Source organism: Muscardinus avellanarius (genome assembly GCF_963383645.1).
Source record: "Muscardinus avellanarius genome assembly, chromosome: 10".
Classification (NCBI taxonomy): Eukaryota; Metazoa; Chordata; class Mammalia; order Rodentia; family Gliridae; genus Muscardinus; species Muscardinus avellanarius.
In genome coordinates, this window is record NC_137796.1 from 6,422,022 (window position 1) to 6,446,761 (window position 24,740).

The 24,740-nt window shown below is 51.1% G+C and overlaps 2 protein-coding genes across 2 annotated transcripts; both read left to right on the forward strand.

Moving 5' to 3' along the window:
* Positions 1-1,312: 1,312 nt before the first annotated feature.
* Positions 1,313-12,828, forward strand: GCSH (glycine cleavage system protein H; the record flags this gene model as incomplete). The annotated part of the gene is made up of 5 exons (XM_080704363.1): positions 1,313-1,451; positions 7,768-7,847; positions 9,497-9,560; positions 11,950-12,081; positions 12,731-12,828. The coding sequence occupies 5 exons, from the start codon at positions 1,313-1,315 to the stop codon at positions 12,826-12,828; spliced, it is 513 nt and encodes a 170-aa protein (XP_080560489.1).
* Positions 12,829-20,127: 7,299 nt separating this feature from the next.
* On the forward strand, positions 20,128-22,860 carry LOC308267379 (uncharacterized protein C16orf46; the record flags this gene model as incomplete). Its single annotated transcript, XM_080702046.1, has 2 exons — positions 20,128-20,362; positions 21,847-22,860. Exons 1-2 carry the CDS (start codon positions 20,159-20,161, stop codon positions 22,858-22,860), a joined length of 1,218 nt encoding a protein of 405 aa, XP_080558172.1. The 5' UTR covers positions 20,128-20,158.
* Between the last annotated feature and the right edge of the window lie 1,880 nt (positions 22,861-24,740).

Genomic DNA, 24,740 nt, shown 5'->3' on the forward strand with positions numbered 1-24,740 from the left:
GACCAGCAGGGGCCAGCCGGAGCTCTGCCACGCCACCGAGCCCGCCAGACAGCTAGACAGCTTTCCCCACTCCGCCCTTGGCCTGATCAATGCAATGGGAGCCTGCGGGATGGGCTTTGGACAGGATTAAAGACCAAGTTCGCTGCATGACAGGCATCCAGCAAGGACTCAGTAGATGACGATTCCCGCCCAGAGGAAAACCTGGCTGGACAGCCTTCGCAAGCCTCTGCACAGATGTGCTCACCAGCCCAGGTGATCTGCCAGGGAAGCTCAGGGGGATAGGACCTGGGCCTTTGGACACCGGGACAACCGGGGGCCCACCCAGGGGATCTGGGGGCTGCAGCTGGAGGTGTTTTCTCTCCAGCGGATTTTTTTTTCCCAGTGGATTTTTTCCCCCCTGACTAGCCCACTGCATAAAATCTGTGTTGGAGGTAACGTCTTTCCCAGAACTTCTTTTCTGAGCTTTGAGGTCTGGACAATGACCAGCTTTTCTCAGAAGGCCTTGGTCACGTGGCTGGCTGACTGAGCAAGGGTCCGCTGCTCTCAGCTCTGCCTTTTGCACGCGCCTGCTTGAGTGACAGGCTCTGTCAGGGGCAAGTCCCTTGCCTCCTCGATTCTGCCTGTCTGGTTTGGAGGGTCGCTGGGCCTCTTGGGATCTGCAACGTAATAAAGTGGGGTCCTGGAACATTTGCGGCATTTAACGAGCCAGAGGAACTGCCCCGTCAGTCTGACCTTGTGCCAGTAGCCAGCAAGCATTTTGGGGGTGGGGAGAACCTGGCTCTAGGCGACCTTGAGAGACTGTGGAAGAAGAGACCTCAACCTTTACCAGGCCTGGGGGCGGCGCGCCTTCCCCCGGACCCAGGGCCCCGCCGCACAGGAATGCGCCGCCTGGACCCTTTCCCACACCCAGCCCAGCCACGCGGCCTTACCCGCTCGGGGCCGGGGCGCCCCAGGCTGATGACCCAGCGCTTTCGCTCCAGAAAAACTCCGCCCCGGGCCAAGCCCCACCCCCGACTCGTCAGCCCGACAGGCCCCGCCCCCAGCGGCCCCGCCCCCAGCTCCGGACAGCTCAGCGGCCCCGCCCCTCGCCCCGGCCCTATCCGGGCCTCGGACTCTTCCGCGTGTCCCCGCCCCCTCGCGCGTCGCCCTATCCGAGGTCGCGCCCGGCCCGGGAGTCCCCGCCCCCGCCCCCGCGCTGCCCAATCAGGCTGCGCTCCGTCCCCGCCCCGCCCCGCGCCGCGCCGCCCCCGACTCGCTCCGGCCGGGCAGCCCGGTGGCGGAGCGCTGCGCCGCGAGCCCCGAGCCCGGGAACATGGCGCTGCGAGTGGCGCGGAGCGTGCGGGCGGCGGCCTGCGGCCTGCGCGCGGCCCCGGCGCCCTGCCCGGCGCGGCCCTGGCGGCCGTGGGCGGGCGCCGTCCGGACGCTGCGCACCGGGCCCGCTCTGCTCTCGGGTGAGCGCGGCGGCGGCGGGCGGCACGTGGGCGGCGGGCGGGACCGGGCGGCGGCCCCGCGCTGCGGGCTGCGGGTCACCGAGTGGCCCGCGGCGGAGACCCCGAAGGCGGGTCGCAGAAGCACCTGCCGGGATGGCGCCGGGGGTCCGGGTTTGTTCTGGCCCAAACCAGGAGGCGGCGCAGGCCGACCGGCCCTGAGAGATCGCGCCGGAGTCCGGACGCCGGACAGAAGTCGTGCCCAGCCCGATGGGGTCGCTGGTGTGCACTGGGGCTGAACAGAGGCCTGATTTAAACGGACTTGAGTAACTGGGAGGCCTGCCCGTAAATGTCTTGGCCATTTTGCAGCTGTAGCACAATTAGCGTAGCGGAAAAAACAGTTTTTTCCTTCTTTACGTGCAATTACTTGGGGCACTGACTGCTCTTGGTAAGAACTCCTGACTGCTTATTGAGGGTGCGTCGGCCCGTGTAGCTTCTGTCTCATTAAATTCATTGTTTCAGAAACCGGTTGGAACTGGAACTGTGGGTCATTTTACGGATTCCTAATTTGGAAGCACAGCAGTTTCTCCTGCGCCAATATTCCCTCGCTCTTTGACACAGCCGCGCACTACCAGCTTGAATCCAAGGGCAACGCATTTCGCAGACATGAACTTAATTTCAGACCTTCGCGGGGGCTTTTTGCAGTTTGTTACTCAGCATTACATTATCTCTAGCTGTTTGCATTTGCTAGGTACCTAGTTAAATATTGCCCAAAATGTCAATGCCTGTGCTCTGGTTTGAGGACCTAGGCTTTAATTTTTATTCATTCAGTATTTTTAAATTGGCACAATAATTGCACTTAGTATGGGATACAATGTATACAGTGTACTGAGACTTTTAAAAGCAGACAGACCCTACTTCCAGCTCTCGTTCTACCTCTCTTAGAGCTGAGATTGTTGGCACTAGTACCTAAAACTGGAGTTTCCCTCATCTGAAAATCAGAGGTAACACTTAACTTCATACAGCTGTTAGGTGGATGAAGTGAAATAATGCAACCTATAGCCTGATGCATAATAAGCACAGAATAAATGTTACTCATTAAATATTTTAGTGTCAATAGTAAGAAAAACTGGCCAACATTAATATGGAAAATATGGAAAATAATTTTTCTAATGACTTTCGGAGGAGAAAAGTGCAAAATTTTAATAACCACTCCCGAATGTTTTAGGCCCCGACCATGTTTTCTTGGAGGTCCTGTAAAAAGTATTTACCTAATCTTTTTCCTGTTGGGTCAAGGGTTAAAGGAGCATTGCACTAATACCATCTTTAGCCCAGGTAGCATGCTTAGTTTAAAAAAAAAGACTTATGGACTTTGACGTCAGTGGCCCAGGCGCCCTGAGCTTGGTAAAGTTGCGGCCGTCTCTGCACTTGGGATTGCTCAGTTGTTAAAGCAAGTGTCAGAAGGACATGGTGGTGCGCGCCTGGAATCTCAGTGTTTAGGAGGCTGAGGCAGGAGAACTGCGGCCAGGCTTGGCAGCTAAGTGAGGCCGTGTGTCCCAGTGAAAAGTAAAATAGAGCGGGTATATACAGCTCAGGTTCAATTCCCAGTACCAAAAGAAACAAAAAAGGCGAATGTCAGAGAACACTCAGTCCGAGATGGTCTTGACACCAGGCAAGGTGCCAGGAGTTTCAGAGAGGTTATATATGTTTATCGCTGTCCAGCCCTTACTTTCAAACTGCACATAACGGTTAATGTATTCAGCAAGTTCTAGAGTGGTAATGAATGAGAGGGAGAATTGAGTGGCGTACTAAATAGCCATATGGCATGTATTTTGCTTAGAATCACCTTAACTTTTTTCCTTTGCAGTCCTGGGGATTGAAAGAGGGGCCTTGCTCATGCAAGGCGAATACCCTACCCGGAATATAAGTTCCTTCTTTGAACAGCAGTAATCCCTTGCTTCAAAGAAAGGCTTAAGTTGATTAAAGAATTTTAAGAACTTGGTCAGGTTCTAAAGACCAGTTTCATTCTTCCGTAACTAGACTGCAGGGAAGCTCTCAGAGCATCTCTTCCTAGAGGTTTTTTTAGGTTACCCTCCCCCAGCCCCATATGGGGTCTTGCTTTGTTGCCTAGGCTGTCCATGAAAATCGGGTCTCAAGTGATCCTCCTGCCTCAGCGTCCCAAGCAGCTGGGACTGGAGGCTTGTGCCACTGTGCTTATAAGCCTCTTCCTTTCTTTCTTTTTTGTGGTACTGAGGATGGAACCCAGGGGCGTTCTACCTCTGAGTTACACCCCAGCCCTACTTTTTTTTTTTTTTTTTTTCAGTTTTCTGTATTTATTTATTTATTTTTTTAATTTATTTTTTAAATTGGTGCATTGTAGTCATATATCAATCACATTGGAGTACAAGACTTGAGAGAATATACAAGCACACATCATCCAATTAGCCCTCCTCCAGCCCCCATCCCATTCCCTCCCCCTCCCTCCATCCCACACTTCTTTGGTGATTTACTTTGATACATTTGTTTATGTACCTCCTGCGTTTTAAAGAGGCTCCGTCCTCCAGTATTACATACCCTCTGATTGGTCACATTAGTTGCTTCACTATAGGGCCCTTTCTATAGCTCAACCTCTTCCTGTTGCCCTTTTCCTCCTAGTTATTGCTGATTAAGAGAAGCGTCTGATTTATATTTTCTGCGATATTTCTCTGTGCATGCTGCGTTGCAAGTACCAATCCCACTCTTGATGGTCCCAGTAGTGGCCTGGCTACTCAGTGGACTGATCCAGACCTCGCTGGCTCAAGCAGCGGCCTTGACTCATGGGAGGCCCCAGTTCTGGTCTCGCTGGCCCCTGAACCGGTCTAACCCCTAAGCTGGCTTTGGTCCCGACCTTGGAGGTCGCAGGAGTGAACTTGCCTCACGCCAGGCTCCGATGCTGGCCATTGGCCCCTGCACCGGTCTAACCCCTTGGCAGGATTCCAATCCCGGCCTCAGAGGCCCCAGCACCGGCCTAGCCTCATGGCAGGCTCCAATGCCGGCCTCGCTGGCCCCAGCACCGGCCTAACCCCTTGGCAGGCTCTTATCCTGGCCTCAGAGGCCCCAGTACCGGCCTAACCCCTTGGCAGGCTCCGATCACGGATTTGGAGGCCCCAGTACCGGCCTTGCCTCAAGGCAGGCTCCGATGCCGGCCTCACTGGCCCCAGCACCAGCCTAACCCCTCGGCAGGCTCCAATCCCGGCCTCGGAGGCCCCAACACTGGTAATGCCTCATGGCAGGCTCCGATGCCGGCCTCACTAGCCCCAGCGCCGGCCTAACCCCTCGACAGGCTCTTATCCTGGCCTCAGAGGCCCCAGTACCGGCCTTGCCTCAAGGCAGGCTCCGATGCCGGCCTCACTGGCCCTAGCACCAGCCTAACCCCTTGGCAGGCTCCGATCCCGGCCTCGGAGGCCCCAGCACTGGTCATGCCTCAAGGCAGGCTCCGATGCTGGCCTCGCTGGCCCCAGCACCGGCCTAACCCCTCGGCAGGCTCCGATCCCGGCCTCAGAGGCCCCAGCACTGGTCATGCCTCACGGCAGGTTCTGCTGCCGGCCTTGTTGGCCCCAGCAGCGGCCTAACCCCTCGGCAGGCTCCGATCCCGGCCTCAGAGGCCCCAGCACTGGTCATGCCTCACGGCAGGCTCCGATGCCGGCCTCGCTGGCCCCAGCACCGGCCTAACCCCTCGGCAGGCTCCGATCCCGGCCTCAGAGGCCCCAGCACTGGTCATGCCTCACGGCAGGTTCCGCTGCCGGCCTTGTTGGCTCCAGCAGCGGCCTAACCCCTCGGCAGGCTCTTATCCTGGCCTCGGAGGCCCCAGTACCAGCCTTGCCTCACGGCAGGCTCCAATGCCGGCCTCGCTGGCCCCAGTACCGGCCTTGCCTCAAGGCAGGCTCCAATGCCGGCCTCGCTGGCCCCAGCAGCGGCCTAACCCCTCGGCAGGCTCCAATGCCGGCCTCGCTGGCCCCAGCAGCGGCCTAACCCCTCGGCAGGCTCCGATCCCGGCCTCAGAGGCCCCAGTACCGGCCTTGCCTCAAGGCAGGCTCCGATGCTGGCCTCGCTGGCCCCAGCACCGGCCTAACCCCTTGGCAGGCTCCGATCCCGGATTTGGAGGCCCCAGCACTGGTCATGCATCAAGGCAGGCTCCGATGCCGGCCTCACTGGCCCCAGCACCGGCCTAACCCCTCAGCAGGCTCTTATCCTGGCCTCGGAGGCCCCAGTACCGGCCTTGCCTCACGGCAGGCTCCGCTGCCGGCCTTGTTGGCCCCAGCACCGGCCTAACCCCTCGGCAGGCTCTTGTCCTGGCCTCGGAGGCCCCAGTACCGGCCTTGCCTCACGGCAGGCTCCGATGCCGGCCTCGCTGGCCCCAGCACCGGCCTAACCCCTCGGCAGGCTCCGATCCCGGCCTCGGAGGCCCCAGCACTGGTCATGCCTCAAGGCAGGCTCCGATGCCGGCCTCGCTGGCCCCAGCACCGGCCTAACCCCTCGGCAGGCTCTTATCCTGGCCTCGAGGCCCCAGTACCGGCCTTGCCTCACGGCAGGCTCTGATGCCGGCCTCACTGGCCCCAGCAGTGGCCTAACCCCTCGGCAGGCTCCAATCCCGGCCTCAGAGGCCCCAGTACCGGCCTTGCCTCACGGCAGGCTCCGATGCCGGCCTCGCTGGCCCCAGCACCGGCCTAACCCCTCGGCAGGCTCCGATCCCGGATTTGGAGGCCCCAGCACTGGTCATGCATCAAGGCAGGCTCCGCTGCCGGCCTCGCTGGCCCCAGCACCGGCGTAACCCCTCAGCAGGCTCTTATCCTGGCCTCGGAGGCCCCAGTACCGGTCTTGCCTCACGGCAGGCTCCGATGCCGGCCTCACTGGCCCCAGCAGTGGCCTAACCCCTCGGCAGGCTCCAATTCCGGCCTCAGAGGCCCCAGTACCGGCCTTGCCTCAAGGCAGGCTCCGATGCCGGCCTCGCTGGCCCCAGCACCGGCCTAACCCCTCAGCAGGCTCTTATCCTGGCCTCGAGGCCCCAGTACTGTCCTTGCCTCAAGGCAGGCTCCGATGCCGGCCTCACTGGCCCCAGCACCGGCCTAACCCCTCGGGAGGCTCTTATCCTGGCCTCGAGGCCCCAGTACTGGCCTTGCCTCACGGCAGGCTCCGATGCCGGCCTCACTGGCCCCAGCACCAGCCTAACCCCTTGGCAGGCTCCGATCCCGGCCTCGGAGGCCCCAGCACTGGTCATGCCTCACGGCATGCTCCGATGTCAGCCTCGCTGGCCCCAGCACCGGCCTAACCCCTCGACAGGCTCTTATCCTGGCCTTGGAGGCCCCAGTACCGGCCTTGCCTCAAGGCAGGCTTCGATGCCGGCCTCACTGGCCCCAGCACCGGCCTAAGCCCTCGGCAGGCTCCAATCCCGGCCTCGGAGGCCCCAGCACTGGTCATGACTCAAGGCAGGCTCCGATGCCGGCCTCACTGGCCCCAGCACCGGCCTAAGCCCTCGGCAGGCTCCAATCCCGGCCTCGGAGGCCCCAGCACTGGTCATGACTCAAGGCAGGCTCCGATGCCGGCCTCACTGGCCCCAGCACCGGCCTAAGCCCTCGGCAGGCTCCAATCCCGGCCTCGGAGGCCCCAGCACTGGTCATGACTCAAGGCAGGCTCCGATGCCGGCCTCGCTGGCCCCAGCACCGGCCTAACCCCTCGGCACAGCCCTACTTTTTTTTTTTGAAACAGGGTCTCACTGAGTTGCAAAAGGCCTAAGTAGTTAAGGCTGTCCATGAACCTTCCCGTCTCGGCCTCCCAAATGCTGGGATTACAAGCGTGCACCACCACGCTTGCCTCAGCCTCCTGGGTAGCTGGGATTATTTCTCTCCTCCTCCTCCTCCTTTTTTTTTTTTTTTTTGGTGGTACTGGGGGTGGAATCCAGGGACGTTTCTACCTCCAGGCTATCCTCCCAGACCTATTTTGTATTTTATTTGGAAACAGGGTGTCACTAAGTTGCTGAGAGCCTCACTAAGTATCAGGCTGGCTTCGAACCTGTGCGATCCTCCTGTCTCAGCCTTCCAAATACTGGGATTGGGGTTACAAGTGTGTGCCACCACACCTAAGCTTTTTTTTTGTAGTACTGGGGATTAAACCTAGGGCTTCATTCTGCACTGAGCTACATCCCAGACCCTCTTTTTATTTTGAGATAGGGTTTCCTTAGGTTGCTTAGGCTGGCCTGGAACTTGGAATCCTCCTGTCTCAGCCTGCTGCTGGGCCCAGCATGAAATGGGCTTTTTAAGAAATGATGCTACTGTCTTTCTTAAACACTGGTTTTCTGTTTCAGTGCGTAAATTCACAGACAAGCATGAATGGATAACAACAGAAAATGGAATTGGAACAGTGGGAATCAGCAATTTTGCACAGGTACCGTATTATTGTGAAATATTCTGGCACTCTGCTCTGGTATAATTTGGATTATTTCTGTCTTTAGAAAGTTGTTTATTCCATATAATACTCTGGGCCCTTTTAGGGCCCTTAAGAGAAAATCAGTCAGAGGCGAAATAAGTAAAATGTACATCAGGGTACTATATAGTATCATAAGAGGAACTGAGCAAACAAAAGTAAGAAACATCCCTTATTCTAGAAAGAAATGTTCTCAATCAAACAGTTAAAGAGAGAAGAAAAAGCAGGACAAGCAACCGGGCTGAAGGGCTCAGTGTTGTGGGCACAGTGACGCCCACGTGACCAGCGGGCCTTGGAGAGGGGGAAACCCAAACAGGCATGGGTTATACAAAGGCACATCTTTTATTTAGCCTTTTTTTTTTTTTTTCCTGTTTCTATGGATCTTATATTGAGATACTGTTTAAACGAGAGGCCTGGTGTGGTGGCACATGCCTGTAATCCCAGTACTTGGGAGGTTGAAACAGTAAGATTGCAAGTTTGAAGCCAGCTTCAGCAATTTAGCCAGGCCTTCTGCAACTCAGTGAGGCCCTGTTTGAAAATAGAAATAACAGGGCTGGGGGTGTAGCTCAGAGGTAGAATGCCTCTGGGTTCAATCCTCAATATCACACAGAAAATAAACATAAGTAAATAAATAAAATAGGGCTGGGAGTCTAGCTGAGAGGTTGAGTGTCCCTGAATTCAATCCTAAGTACTATAGGAAGGGAGGGAAGGAGGGAGGAAGAAAGGAAGGAAGGAAAGAAAGAAATGAGCCAGAGAGTAGCATAGGCTGTCGATTTTGATCGGGATGTGTGGATGAGAGAGGAGGGGGACGGACACAAAGTTCCTTAGACATGCTCTGACAATTAGTCAGACAAATCGTCTCTGACAATATGTCTTGTGCACCTATCGTGGAGCCCAGTGCAGGGGGTTGTGGAATACCGTGTAAGATGCTGTCCTACCTCCTGGAGTTTATCCACATAAACAATGTAGGGATCACCTACACAGAAATAACATACAAAACAGTACGTGACGGAGGTCACCTGGGCGGGGCCACGACTAACCTGCCTGATGAGGACGCCCTTTCCTCTGGAGTCAGGTCTCCAGGGTGTGCCGGGCATGAGGTCTGAAGTGAGAGGACTCTGAGCAGGATTTGCTGTGCAGCAGGGGCACTGCAGAGGGAAAGCGTCATCTGCGAGTGCTCAGAGGCAAGAAAGCACAGCTGGGGTGGCCTGTTTCTTGCAGGGCAGCTTCTGAGTTAAGAATATATATTTTTTAAGAATACTCTTTAAAGGTCCTAAGGAAAACTCAAGACAGTAGACCCCCATGTGTAGACTGCATAGCCTGAATTATATGTGATTCAGTGTTTATCTTGTTTCTATGTATGGAGTGGGTTTAATTTGACCTTTTTTTTTTGGTGGTACTAGGGATGGAACCCTTCTACCTCCGGGCTACACTCCCAGACCTATTTTATATTTTATTTGGAAATGGGGTCTCTTAAGCCAGCAAGGCTGGCTTCGAACCTGCATGATCCTCCTGTCTCCGCCTCCCAAGCACAGGGATTACAAGCATGCGCCACCACGCCCAACTTAATTTGACTTAAGAGTTTTTTTGTTTTTTGGTTTTTTTTATAGGAAGCTTTGGGAGATGTTGTTTACTGTAGTCTGCCTGAAGTTGGGACAAAATTGAAAAAGCAGGGTAAGTTTTTCTCAGAATATCACAATTCATGCCAGGACATTTGTTTGGTCTTTTTTTTTTTCGTTACTGGAACCCAGGGGCATTCTACCTCCTACCTCCGAGCTACACCCCCAGCCCTATTTTTTATTCTTTACTTTGAAAACAGGATCTCACTGAGTTGCAAAGGGCCTGACTAAGTAGCTGAGGCTGTCCACGAACCTCAATCCTCTTGTCTCAGCCTCCCAAATGCTGGGATTACAAGTGTGCTCACCACACCCGGCTGCCTGGTCTTTATCTAAATAACTTTTTTTGCAGCCAGGATCTGTTGGAATACCTCTCAACACATCCTCTGATGGCATAAAAGAGAAACACTTTTGGGGGTCCCTTTTATAAAATTACTAAGCCCTCTCATCGGGGCTACATTCTTTTAACCTAGTCATCTGCCAGAGACTTCACCTCCTCATCCCACCACAATGGGTAAGAATTAACATTCATTAGGTTGACTGATAATGTTAGAATTGTTGATACTGATGTTCGCGTCTTTACTGGGTTTTTTGAGGGGTATTAAACTCTCTCAACAATGATTACAGATGTCTGTTTCCCTTTGACGCTCCTTTATTAGGTGTGCACACTTGTAGGATTCTGTGTTGCTGAGCAGTTGACCCTTCTGTGGTTCCGAGACGTCCCTCTGTACCTTGGGTAGTTCTTGTCTTGCAGTCTGCTCTGCACACCGTGCGGTGCCAGCGTCCCTGAGGCTGGCGGGCTGCACAGCTCTTCCTAAGGGCGGCACATGCTTTGGTCTCATTCTCTCACCCTTTCTATCTGCCTTTGGCTAAGTGCAGTCACTTTGTGCTCAGGTAATGCTGATGCGCTGCCTTTGCCGCTCGACCTTATGTTCTTTGCTTTTGCTTTGTCTTGCATGGCCTTGAACCTGCAATCCTCCTGTCCTGGCCTTCCAAGTACTGGGATCACAGTGTGTGCTGCCGTGCTGGCTTGCCTCATTCTTCATCTATCTGAAAATGTCTTTATTTCACTTTTGTTCTTGGAGAGTGTTTTTGTCATGTATGTAATTCTCGGTTGGCAGATTCTCTTTCCCTTGTCCCCAGCGCCTTACAAGCTTTCATTCCATTGTTCACTGCCCTGTTTTCCTGTTGAGAAGAAGCTTTTCTATGTTAATTTTTTCTAAATGTTTTTAGCAGTTTGACTATTACTTCAGAGATGTGGTTTATGTTTATCCTGCTTTGGGTTTGCTGAGCTTTCTGGAATCTTTAAGTTGATTTCTTCTTTTCAGCAGTTTTGGAGGTTTTTATAATCTTTATTTCTGCTATTTTTTCTTACCCTGCTCCTTCTGAGTTCAGTGTCTGTCAGATCACTTGATTCTGCCCACAGGCCCTGGAGGCTCTGGTTTTAGTCTTTAGCTATTGTGTAGATCAGCTGGTTTCAGGTGGATTTCAGTTGATATTTCTTCACATGCACAGGTCCTTTCTTCTATTATCCCCAGCTTGCTCTCTGCTGAATGTTTTAGTTTACACTTTATGATTTCCATTTCTAGAGTATCCATTAAAAAAATCCCACTGCAAGGATTCATTCCCCATATGTCCACTCCAGTGACGATCTCCAGGTCTGAACACATTTATAAGAGCCAAGATGCGGGGAACTTTGGGCCGATGCGTTTTACTTGTGACCATGTTTCCTTCTTTCTAGGGTCTCAGCCCCCAGTTTTCAGACACGCTGACACTATACACTCCATCCTCACCCTTCAGGCAGTTTTCTGCGAGTGCTCTAGTCGCCAGTGTTCTGGATGGGCTCTGGGTCGGGGACCTGGGGCCTCTTACCAGCTGCTGCCCGTCTTTGAAGGCCCGAGGCCCCCTTTTGATGACACTCAACGGCCTGTATAACTTGCCCTCATACAAGGGACTCGTCATTACTGGAGCCTAAGGCCTTTTACTTTCATCTCTTTTTTCTGAGCTGTAGTAAGTGGGAAGAAATATGTTTTTGTTTTTTTTGCAGATCTGGGGATGGAGCCCAGGGGCTCTTTACCTCCAAGCTACACCCCCTGCCCTATTTTTCATTCTTTATTTTGAAACCGGGCCTCACTAAGTAGCTGAGGCTGTCCATGAACTGCGATCCTCCTGTCAGCCTCCTGAATGCTGGGATGACAACTGTGCGCCACCACGCCCAATGGGAAACAGTTTTACTGAACTTGAGCATATCTGGTATTCAGGCTGTCACCATTTGTTATTCATTGTGTCCAGGACAGGTCTCCTTTATTGAGGCTATTAATACCTTCTCGTGGGTGATACATGACAAAAACCTGTGGTTTTACTCTTAGAGGACTTAGACGTTTTTCTCAAAATTGTTTTCTAGTCACTGGTGACATTTAATATTTCCTTTAATTTTCTGCACTTAGATGAGTTTGGTGCTCTGGAAAGCGTGAAAGCTGCCAGTGAACTCTATTCTCCTCTCTCGGGAGAAGTGACTGAAGTTAATGAGGCACTTGCAGAGAATCCAGGGCTGGTCAACAAATCTTGTTATGAAGATGGTAAGTTGTTACCCACATCTTCACCCTCGTAATAAGCCTATGAAGTGTGCTAACAGCACTTTTCTCCATTTTGTAGAATAGAGCTTTCCCTTTCCCACCCCCATCCCCTCAATTTACCTGTCAGGAGTACAGCCAACAACAGAAGACAAGCCTGGGATCAGGTGCTTACAGTGTGGTTTTAAGATTTGAATCCTTTTTTTGGGGGGGGAGCACTGGGGACCATTTTACCTCTGAGCCACCCCAGCCCTATTATTTTGTTCTTTATTTTGAAACAGGGTCTCACTAAGTTGTGGAGGGCCTCAGTAAGTGGCTGAGGCTGGCTACGATCCTCTTGTCTTAGTCTCCCAAGTACTGGGATTACAAGAGTACACTATCACGCCCCGCTTGAACCCATTTTCTTAAATGTCAGTCATTTATGTGTATTACAACGTAAGAGTTCAGAACTCAATTCATATCATGAATTCAGACTTCAATTCGTATGGTAGGCTCTACTCTGGCTGTAATTCTTTTTAGTTGTGATCTACAAGTAGGTCAGTTAGGGCACATTGGATTAATCACTTAATTTTTAGGTTCTCAGAAGTTGGTATTTTGTATGACTTTGACCTTCAAAAGGTAATTCTGGAACATAAGGTGTCTGTTTTGGTTGCAGGCTGGCTGATTAAGATGACGCTGAGTGACCCCTCAGAGCTGGATGGTCTCATGAGTGAAGAGGCCTACGAGAAGTACATAAGGTCTATTGAGGAGTGAGAGCAGCGCCCAGTAAACAGTGTGAGTGGCTGGCTCCGGCACCGTTGTCTACATTGCGCTGGAGGGAAGACTTGAGTGGCAACCTTTAGCAATTTTGATGGAAAGGAAACTAGTCTCAACACTGCTACTAGAAGAAATACCCTTCACCTTCCTGTGATCCCAGATAAATACACTATAAGTTTTTTATAATACCTTAGAATTTTTAAGAGTAGACTCTAGGCTCTGATATTCAGAATTTATAAAATGATCTGTGGCAAAAACTGGTTACAAAAATAATGTAATTCAAGGATAACATTATTACCATAAATCTTGTATAATATTGTAACTCACTTACACCTCTCTTCTCTGGATTTCTGTCAAAATACTGGTCTTTCCACTGGAAATGCCTGGGAGTGGAGGACAAGTGTGTGTTAGTTGTACAGTGTCAGATGAAGAACAATACTCTCTTAATTTTTATAATATATTGCATTTGCTGGTGCTATTTTTTTTTTTTTACAGTGAAGCAGCAGCTTTGCAACAAAATAAGAAACAAATAAAAATTCAGCTTCATTAATTATGTTTTTGTTTTGGTGTTAATATACCATCTAATGACTTTGCTAGTACTTGTAAAAACGTTCATTTTTTATTATGGAAAGTTGGTCATTTATTGTGAGGCACTAGGGATCAAATACAGGCCCTTGATTTGAGCATGCTAAGCAGTTTTGTCTTTTTTTGTGTGTGTGGTACTGGAAATAGAACTCAGGGGCATTCTACCTCTGAGTGACACCCCAGCCCTGTTTTTCTGTTGTGTTTTTATTTTTATTTTTATTTTATTTGGTGGTACTGGGGTTCCTGGAAGCCCTTGTACCTCCGGGCTACACTCCCAGACCTATTTTTACATTTTTATTTGGAAACAGGGTCTCCTAAGCCAGCGCGCGGGGCTGGCTTCGAACCTGCGCGATCCTCCTGTTTCTGCCTCCCAAGCGCGGGGATTACAAGCGTGTGCCACCACGCCCGGCGTGTTTTTATTTTTTAAATAGGGCCTCACAAAGTTGCTGAGGCTGGTTGTGAACCTGCAGTCCTCCTGTCTCAGCCTCCCAGATGCTGGGATTACAAGCATGTGCCACCACACCTGGTTCAAATAGCATACTCTCCAATTAGACAACTGTAAAATGCTGATTTGGGGGGATGAATTATATATGTACAAATTAATATATATAAACACACACAAAGCAAAGGCAGATAAACTTTCATTTTCCCTTTTATTCTAGAAAAACAGATATTACCTCCTAGTAATGAATACCAAATACAGAACTTAGAGGAAGGGGCAGGGAATAATGTATAACTCCCACTTCCTTAGCTGAAAAGCATTTTCTTCCCATGATGGCTAATGTTTCTGATCTGCACCCTTATCGAGGAAGTACTCGGGGTACTCCCTGTTCTAATCATTAGGTTAATTACTGTTTGTAAATAGGGATGAGTCATAATTACATAGAAGATGCTCTCAAGCCAGGCACAGTGGTGTGCATCTGTAATCCCAGTACTTGAGAAGCTGAGACAAGGATTGCAGGGTTGAAGCCAATGTGTGTGACTCAGCCAGGCCTTGTTACAAAGTGAATAGTGTGTAGCTCAGTGGTAGACTGCCCTCGGGTTAGCGCCACCAAAAATTAAAAACAAGTGCTCTCCTCTGTTCCCCTCCTTGATCTTCACAATTGCCAGAGGGAGGGCTGTCCACTACCCCTGCCACAAGTATCTGGGTGGTCCATCAGGCTCTTAGCAAGTGTTACAAGTTGAGCTTCCTTAAGCAAGATCCAAAATCTGGAACTTTATGAGTGCCAACATGTTGCCCCAAAGTGGAAAATTCCTCACTTGAAATGCATTTTTAGGAGCCTGGGGATATAGCTCAGTGGCAGAGCATTTGCCCAGCATGTGTGAAGTCCTAGGTTTGATGGCCAGCAGTTAAAAAAAAAAAAAAAAAAAAAAAAAAAAAAAAAAAAAAGCTAGCTGTAAGTGTGCCTGTGCCTTCATTATTGCTCGAATCACTGTTTGTACTTCAGATTTGATCACACCCCTGCCTTCCATCCTCAGAGCGCTGAGATTAAATTCTTCCTACATCACAAAGTTTTAAAATGTACGGCCAGTGGGTAAAGTTGACCAGTTTTAAGTAGAACACCCTGGTGCATGCCTGTAATCCCAGTACTCAGAAGGCTGAGACAGGGAGGATCACAGGTTCCAGGCCAGCCTCCAGCCTCAACAACTCAGCCAGATCCCGATCCTGTTTAAAAAAAAAAAAAAAAAAAGCTGGGGAACTTGGAGGTAGAATGCCCCTGGTTTAAAAAAAAATTATCTTAGCTATCCTCATATTTTTTTGAAACATCTCTTTTTCCTAAAGTTCTTCTAGTGTTTATCTTGACTCAATCTCTACTGGCTTTTTATAAACATTAGCCAATCTTGTCTTTTAACATTTTTGCTCAGTCATGCTTTTAGGCTTTTGCTTGCTAGATTTCAGTAGTGATTATAGACTTCAACCTAGGGCATGCGGGCACACTTGGAGGGAAAGTGGTTTTCAGGTCTTCCAGCCTCCACTGTACTCAACTGAGTGTTTCAGAAACTAAGTAGCTCTATGACTGGATAACAAAATCTTTCTGCTAGTCAGGTGCTTCCAAGTGCTGTTTCCGACAGAGCTGAAGGAAAACCAAACCATATTGTCAGGCAAGAGAATATTAACTTAGTTTTTGGTTAATTATTACTATTGAATTTTGATGTGTACGTTTCCGAGTTTGTGGCATCGTTTAAACTCTTTGTCTCTTCCATGGCACACGGTATCTCAATTGACATCCAATAAGTAGTGAGATTCTCAACAACCTATTATTGACACCCAGTTTCAACATAAAATACAAAATAGAAGCGGAGTGTGGTGGTGTCCGCTTGTCGTCCCAGTACTTGGGAGGCCAAGACCAGGAGGATTGTAGGTTCACGGCCAGCCTCAACTACTTTGTGAGGCCCTCTTTCAAATTAAACCCTGTTTCAAAATAAAGGATTAAAAAATAGGGCTTGGGGTGTAACGCAGAGGTGGAATGCGCCTGGGTTCAATCCCCAGCACCACAAAATAAATTCAAAAGCTGCTGTGTTCTGACAAAAGCAGTAATACCTGGCTCTTTTCAAGCATAAGTTCCCACCTTAGGATGCCCCAAAGCACCCGCACCAAAGATGGGCGGGGAGGAGGAGCGGCTGGTTAAAGGACTTGGGCCGTCATTTACTGAAAAGATGCCAGTGGCCGCTGGGCCGGCCAGAAGCTCGGCGAGGGCAGGCTGGTACTGCTCCACAGGGCATCTCAGGAGGGCCGGGGCCTGCGGCGCCCTGGCGGGCGCTTCTCCGTGGGCAGCGGTAGAATCGCCTCGAGGGGAGAGGCAGCGGAGGGCGCGGCCATTTCCAGCTACCTGGCGTCTCCCAAGGGTCCGGGGCGCCTCAGGCCCCGGCGGCCGCGAGCCGGCAGTGCGAGGCTCCGAGCCCGTCCGCTGTGCCGGGCGCCGTCCCCGCCGGCGCCCGCCGGGCAGCTCGCGGAGGCCGCCGGGAACCAACTCGCGCCGCGCACAGCCTGCCGGGAGCGCGCCACGCGACTCCGCCCTCCGCTTTTGTTGCGCGCGATGGCAACGTCACTTCCGCTGCGACTAGGCGCGGGCCCGCCTCCAGCGTGGTGGTAACCCAGGGCAACGCCCGGGCGCCCGCCGTCGGTGTCGCCTTAGCCCGCCGGCCGGGACTAGCCGCTTCCGGGCCTTCCACCGTGCCTGGCCCTCCATGAAAGTGTGAGCAGCCGCGCCCCCGCGTCGAGGCCCAGTCCACCCCGCGGGCGGACGAGGCAGAGGCCTGTCCGATCGAAAGGAAGCGACCCTAGGCGGCAAGCGAAGGGGAAAGGCCGTGCGGCCGAGGGCTGGCCAGAGGCGGGGCCGGGGCGGGGCGGTGGGCGGGGCAGAGGGAGTGCCTCTGTGGGCGGGGCCACAGGGCCGGGTCCCGGGGGGAGGGGAGAGGTGCTGCGGGCGAGGGTCCTCGGGAAGAGCCGGCGTCTTGTGGCACGGTAGGGGCTGCTGGAGGGAGGGGAGGATCCTAGTGAGGTCGCCCGGGGACGAGGCAAGCGGGGAGGAGCCACGTCCTCCCTGGTGGGGGAGGCGGGGCTTGTGGGCGGGGCGGAGCTTCTCAGTGGAAGGGGAGGAGCCAGGCTGGAGCACGTGGGCTTAAGGAGCGACCGGTGTGGGCTTCTGAGGACTTGCAGTGACTTATGCTGTAAAGTGCGTGAAAGCTGAGAAGTCGCTAGGAACTTAGCGAAGGGAAGTTTTACAAAGATGATACAAGTGAGATATATACATGTAGCTAGAAAAGGGAGGGAGGAAGAAAATGAACATCACAGATACAGAGTGAAGAAGACAGGGACTTTTAGCCATTAATACGAAAAAAAATCTTGAAGTTGTAGTTGAATTTAGTCTCACTGTTAATCAAGGTTGGGTTATAAACGGCTCGGTGGCACACACTTGTAATCCCAGTACTTGGGCGGCTGAGACAGCAGGATCGCAGGTTCAAGGCCAGCATGTGGTAACTAAGTGAGACCCTGTTCCAAAGTAAAAATTAATATTGGGCTGGGGCCATAGTTAAGAGATAGAACGCCCCTGTGTTCAACCCCTAATACTACACACACACACACGAAAGAGAGATTGTCAACTGAGTCCAACTTGTCAAGGAAGTAACCTCTGAGCCAAAGTCGACCCGATAGATAGGTATTGGGATATAGCTTTTTAAAAACATACAGATCCTTATTCTTTTTTTTAGGTGTGTTTTTAATTGATAGTTTAGCTGTCTTTGTTTAATTAATAGATTTAAGTTTCAGACCAGAAGGAGACAGGTTTGGAAATAGGCACTTCTAGTCAGACCACATTTGAAGTAACCTCAGTTCCAGGCACTGCATTTTAAGAATGATATTTAATAAGTAAGCGTGCATTCTTCAGATGACGAGCAATTTGAGACTTTTGTCTGAAGAAATAATAAATACTATTACGGATAGGTAATATAATAGAAATAATAGATAATATTGCAGATGTTTTTCAGGGTTGTCATTTGGGAAGAACAGCCAGGACTGAGGAGCAAAACCTGCAGGCTTGTAGGTGTCTTGATTTAAGACTGTGTTATTCTTAGCGTATTGAATGTCTGTAGTCCCAGTACTTGAGAGGCTGAGACAGGAGGATCACAGGTCGAGGCCAGCTTCAGTAACTTAGCGAGGCCCTAAGCATCTTAGCAAGACCTTGTATAAAAATAAAATAGGGCCGACATGCAGCTCCGAGATAGAACTTTGTGTTCTTGGGCAAGTGATCTCCTTTCCACAAAGGTTTTTCTTTGCACAGCACTACTTATTTGTAAACAGTAGATAACTTCATTTTTTATCAGTTTACATGGATTCCCCTTCCCCTTCTAATTTTAACTTTTATACAGCCAGCAGATACTGTGTCCTCTTTGCTCTACTCAGTTTGATCTTGACATGCCTGCCCTGTTCACTGGAGTAGCAAATGGGTGTCTTTGTTCATTTTAGAAGCAAGACACATTATGTCTAAGTTACCGATTGGTTGGGGGTATTAAAACCTGCAGTGACTTTACCAGATGTACAACAAAGGGGCATCTTTTAGACTGTGCACCTCTCAGAGCAGAGTTTCTGCACAGAATTTGGGGATACCCTGCTCTTTGGGCTCTTTCCCTCCCAGAATTTCCCTAAATTCTGTTTCTGCCTACTTTAGTTCCCCTGAGCTCTGTCCCTTGGTTCTTCAAGCCAGTGCTTGTCTTCAGACAAAAAGCTATAGAAACATAGAACTGAGCCCATTCCTTCTTCCAAATCTAGGCTCCCTCCAGTGTCTGGCTTTTTTTTTTTAATACTCTCTGCTCTCTGGTATCTTTGGGAAAATTTTTTTTTTACTTTATTTTTTTGTTGTTGTTGTTTTAGTTATGTTTTGGAAAGTTGGCCCAGTAGAAGCGTCGTCCTTCACCAGAAGCTGAAGCTATTTCTCCTTATTTCGTTCTAGCTCTTCACTGTCTTTTGCATTTGCAGCCTGACCTCAGACTATTCCTCTTAACAGTCCATAAATTGTCCCTTATGTCTAGAACTGACTTAAGCAGCTCCTGGGACTATGTTTTTTTCCTTCATTTTTGATCAGCAGGACAAAGAGAGTATCTTTGTCCTATGTATATGAAAAATTCTATGTCCTGTGTATGTGTATATGTAATTCATTTTGATTGAGCCAATTTAGACCACAGACCTACTTGTGAATCATTTCTTTTTAAAAGTAAAAATAAGCGTTACAGTAACATAAAATTTACCATTTTAGTCATTTTTAAAGTACCATTTAGTGTTTTTTTTTTTAAAGTATACTCACAGTCTTGTTCAACTCTCAACGCTAATTCCAAGACTTTTTTTGGGGGGGGGGTGATACTAGGGATTGAACCCAAGGGCATTCTGCCTCCGAGCCACACCGCCAGCCCATTTTTTTATTATTTTATTTTGAAATGGGGCCTCACTAAGTTACCGAGGGCCTCACTGAGTAGCTGAGGCTGTCTGAGAACCTCAATCCTCTTGTCTTAGCCTCCCAAATGGTGGGATGACAAGCGTGCGCCACCCACGCCTGGCCAGCACTTTTCTTTCTTTGCCTTCCTTTCTTCCTTCCTTCTTACCCCTCCATCGCTCCCTCCCTCTCTGTTTTTAACTTTAGTTTCTCTGTCTTGTCTTTTTCCCTCTTTCCTTCCCTCCCTTCTTCCTTCGGGTGTTTTTCTTTTTTAGACTCAGTACTTATTTTGGGGGATAAAGTCGGGATGTAGAGGTATGAGAAGGGTATGAACTTACTAACTTACCCTAGAACACACGTCAGCAGCTTCCTCAGAAGCCTGAGTACCCTGAAGCCACTATGGAGGAAGGGGGGAGCGGCTGGGGGTCCGTAAGTGACACGTGGCCTTGACTGCGCTCCCGATGGTAGCACGGCGTCATCTAGATACGTGTTTGGTGGAGCATAATGATCCTTGAACCTCGATTCCTAAGTGCTCCTGTCCCCGCCACAGGAGAGCCCGTCCGCGATGATGTCTCCCTCTTTTCTTCACTCCTATCCTTGGCCTTTAATTAAATCCATCCATCGCGTGTGAAAATTCGCCTTATTTTTTTATCATCTCACTAGTTGACAATGGGTGATGTCTGTTTCTGAATATCTTAAAAGACATTTCACCCATGTCACGGAATTCCTTTGGAAGTGAATATTAAAAACAGCTCAATCCGCATCTCCCACTTTCAGGAAGAAGATGTTAAAAACTATAAGCAACCATCCTGGTAATGGATCTCCATCAGGAAAGTGAGTTAGAAAATAAAGAACATAACGAGATTCAAAGCACAGAAGAAGCTGAGCTACCCTCCTCTTGTCCAGATGAAAGAAGTGAAAGGAGTCATGTGTGTTGTCTTCTCAGTATCAGTGATTCTGCACTTGAAGAAGACCAGAGAGCCACGGAGTTCATCATCGGCACCGGGTGGGAGGAGGCTGTGAGTGTCTGCTTGGGCTGCTGTTTGATGTTGCCCTCTCCCCCTAAGCTGATATCACCAAAGCTGAGTCAACGAAATGCAGAGCCCGAGGTGAAACGCCCGGCAGGACTCGCTGTGCCCGCTACGGGTGCCTGTGGGTGCTCTTTAAACGTCTGTTCCTTAAGCCGGGCGTGGTGGGCATGCTGGTAATCCCAGCATCTGGGAGGCTTAGACCGGAGGACTGCGGTTCACGGACAGCCTCAGCTACCTAGTGAGGCCCTTTGCAACTCTGTGAGACCCTGTTTCAAAATAAAGGATAAAAAATTGGGCAGGGGGTGTAGCTTGGAGGTAGAATGGCTCTGGGTTCCATCCCCAGTACCAAAAAAGAAAAAAAAAAAAAAAAAAGAAAAAAATAGGACTGGGGGTGTAACATGTAAGTCGAATGCCCAAGTTCAATCCCCAGTGTGTGTGTGTGTGTGTGTGTGTGTGTGTGTGTGTGTGTGTGTGTCACACACACAAAATAATAATAATGTTGAATTTAATGTGCATTTGAAAAGAAAGTTTGCTCATCAAAGTGGTCACTTACAACTACTGTTGCCTATATTTTAGTATTAGCAAATACTACTGCTAGCATTTACGGTTAATACATATGATTATAAATACTCTTGCTCATTATGAGGCTTAACTAGGCATTAAAGCGGGTCAAGGTGGCGAATGCTTGTAATCCCAGTACTTGGGAGGCTGAGGTAGGAGGATTGCGCAGGGTCGAAGCCAGCCTCGGCCACTCAGTGAGGCTCTCAGCCTCTCACTCAGTGAGGCTATTTCCAAATAAAATATAAAATAGGTTGGGATGTACCCCAGAGGTAGAAGGCCCTTGGGTTCCATCCCCAGTACCACACACACACACAAATAGACAGTGCATTTTTTTTTTTTTTTTTTTTTGCGGGTCTGAGGATGGAACCCAGGGGCACTTGACCTCCGAGCTACACCCCCTGCCCTATTTTTTATTCTTTATTTTGAAACCAGGTCTCACTAAGTTACAAAGAGCCTCACTGAGTAGCTGAGGCTGTCCGCGAACTGCGATCCTCCTGTCTCAGCCTCCCGAATGCTGGGATTACAAGCATGCGCCACCACGCCTGGCGACATTGCATTTTTAAAAATAAAGCTGGCCAAGCTGGGCTTGATGGCACACACTTGTAATCCCTGCACTTAGGAGGCTGAGACGGGGATTGCGCAGGTTCGAAGCCAGCCTCAGCTACTAAGTGAGGCTCTCAGCAACTTAGTGAGACCCTGTTTCCAAATTAAATATAAAATAGGTCTGGGAGTATAGTCCGGAGGTAGAAAGCCCCTGGGTTCCATCCCCAGTACGACACACACACACACACACAACAACAACAACAAAATATTGGTTCCAATCTGACTGCCCAAATGGGGGTGTGGCCCAACCTGGGGCACCTGGAGGTGGGGGGCAGCTGAGCCAGAGAGTAATACTGCTGTATTTGCAGGTCCGAGGCTGGGGGAAGATTTCGCCAACTGCCTGCATCTGGCCAAGGAAGAAACTGAGAAAGGCCAAGGCAGGAGAAAGTCCCAGCAGCAGCTGCTTACTCTGCTTCACTCTTGCCCAGGGCAGCCCAGAGGCCAGGCCTCTTGTGGAGGCCGGGAAATTGGAGGCAGGGGCTGCGGCCGAGGGAGCCCTCGAGAAGAATGAGAAGAATCGGAGTGGGGCGCCCCAGACTCAGGGGCCCCCTGCAGCCCCTAGTGCTGCTGCTTCCAGGGAGATTAGCAAGCTCTGCGCCCCCTCCTACATGCACGGGGAAAAAAAAAGTCTGCAAATCAAGGAGTTTATTTGGTGCATGGACGACTGGGCCATCCCCGAGACCATTAGCGCCAGGGCCCCCAGGAGCCCCACTGCCAACAGGAGGCCTCACATCTCGGACTCCTTGGCCTCCAAGGCCCTGTTAATTCTGCCTCCCCTGAAATCTTCACCCCCGAGCGGCTCAGATGTTCTGGGTAAAAAGAGTAAGAGCGCGTTCTGGCAGTCGGAAGAGAAGCTGCTGAGCACGGAGGGCGAGTGTGTGGCCTGCGAGTGCAGCCCGAAGCCCGCGGATGGGAAGGGCGAGCGGAGAGCCCTGGAGCCGGCCAAGGCCCTGCAGGCCAAAGAGCCCGCGCCCTTTCTGGGCCCCGCGGCGCGGGCAGCCCCGCTGGCCGAGGCCGAGCCCCGCTGCCTGCCCTGGTCCCTCCTGCCTGAGAAGCACCGGGCGTGCTCCTCCACCCACAACACCGTGCGCTACTTCGCCACCCTGCAGCTCTTGCAGAAGCAGGGGATTCAGAGCTACAAAACCAAGCTCAAGTCCAAGGAGGGGAGAGCTCACCAGAGCGCGCAGAAGCACATTCTCCTGGAGGCCAAGCAGGAAAACCGGCCTCGCACGGTGGAAGCCAAATTATTCTCGCAGCCCCTCTTGCCGTCCCTCACAGTGAGCAGAGTTGTTATCCCCATCTCCACTCACAGAGTCCTCTGATTGTCACAATAGAAGTCCCTGAGAAGAAGCTCTGCTTGAAATGAATCTGTGCTTTCCCTCCCTGCCGCCCCAAGCCCCTCCCCCTCCCCCTCTCTCCCCGCCCCTCTCCAGTTACCAGAGGTAATTGAAACTCCTTGGATGGGTGGGTTTACTCTCTACAGCACTGTGTTCAGGTTATCTGCTTCTGACTCCAAGCTGTTTACAAAGTGCATCTTGGCAGCGTGGGCCATCTCCAGCCATGGGGCGGGTGGGAAGCGGAAGGGCCCCCTCCTCACAGCTGGCTGGCAGGGGCTGCCCCTCTCCCTGGTGCCTTGAGCTAAGTACACTGCGCTGTTGGCTTAAACCAAATGCTTCCTGGAGTTCTGAGCCAGGTGATAATGTGTCAGCTTCCTCGTTTTCTCTTGCAGCAAAGATATGAGACGTTGCTTTCATAGAACGTTCCAGCCCGTGCTCTGGTGGCTGTCCGGGTGTCCTGTCCTGGCATCATGTCTGGGGACATAACACGGTCCTTTGGGTCCCATGTCCAGGGTGTCAGAGCCTCGTGTTGTAGCCTCATTCTAATCTGCGTCTGGAAGTTTTGCCCACTGTTTTGCCAAATCTAGCCTGGGGAGTAGGTTAAGATTAATTAACCATTTGGAAAAAACCAAAGTTGCTGTGATGATCGCCACCCCACCTGCTTCCTCCGCTGGATCTAGTGTTTGGGGCCAACCGTGGGGCTCAGAGCATGAGGCCGTCGCCTCCCCTGTGCTCCACCTGCTCTCGTGTCGCCCCAGCATGTGAGTGCCTCTCAGGGAGGTGCATACAGCCAACACTGCAGGGCCCTGTCCCAGCTGCCACGTGCTCATCTGCACGTGGTCCAGGTGTTGTGCTTGGACTCTTGACTCCCTTCCTCTAAGAGATGGAGCAAGAGGACGTGGCCGTGTGTGTGCGAACGTCTGCTTGCCACGACTGTTCTTTGCAGCATCTTGTCTGTTAGCTTAGGTGTTCTGTTGTGTTGAGTTGATTTTGAAGAAACATCAGAGCCGGTCATGGTGGCAGACACTTGCAATCCCAGTACTTGGGGTCTGAGACAGGAAGATCCAGGTTCATGGCCAGCCTCAGCTGCTTAGTGATGCCCACCACAACTGAGTGAGACTCTGTTTCAACTAAAAAAGAGGCCTGAGGGTGTATCTTGGATGTAGAATGCCCCTGGGTTCCACCCCCAGTACCACAATAAATAAATACATAAATGAAGTAATGTAGAATAAAGAGGAGGGCCAGTCTGAAGACAAAACAGGCCCAAATTTACCACTGCTGTGTCGGGGGACAGTGGGCGTAGCAAGCGCAAGGCCCTGGGTTCAGCCTCCAGCACCCTCACCCTCTGCCTAAGAACAGCGACAGCGGCCTTGTGGTATCCTTTCTGAGTAAATAATATTCTGGTCTAATAAATACTGATGAGAGGATTCCTCTGTGAGCAGATGAAGAATGCCTGGCGCTTGGGTCTCCTTGGTTGGGCTGTAGTATAAGCCCTGAGATCTCTCCGGCCTGCGTTTCATCTGTTCTTCTGTAGGTGAAGTCACTCCAGGTCTTGACCCAGTTTTTTGTTCAGATTAGCTCAGGACATTTGCTGTCCAAATCTAGACCCGGCAAAACGGTGAACAGCAGGCAGTTTCCCAGTGGGATTCAGGTCGCTAGCTGAGCGTCTGGGGAAGCGCTCCAGGAGAGCCAGGCACGTCCTCACAGTGCCGCTGGCCTGTGCTCGCGAGTTAGGCCCGGCCCCTCCAGTCCTCTAACCAAGCAGAGAGGGCTCGTATGTCACTTTTTGTCCTATTCGTTTTGAATATCTCACTAGTAAAAATTTCCAAATTCCTGTTTTTCTTGAAACCTTCAAGATTTCCACC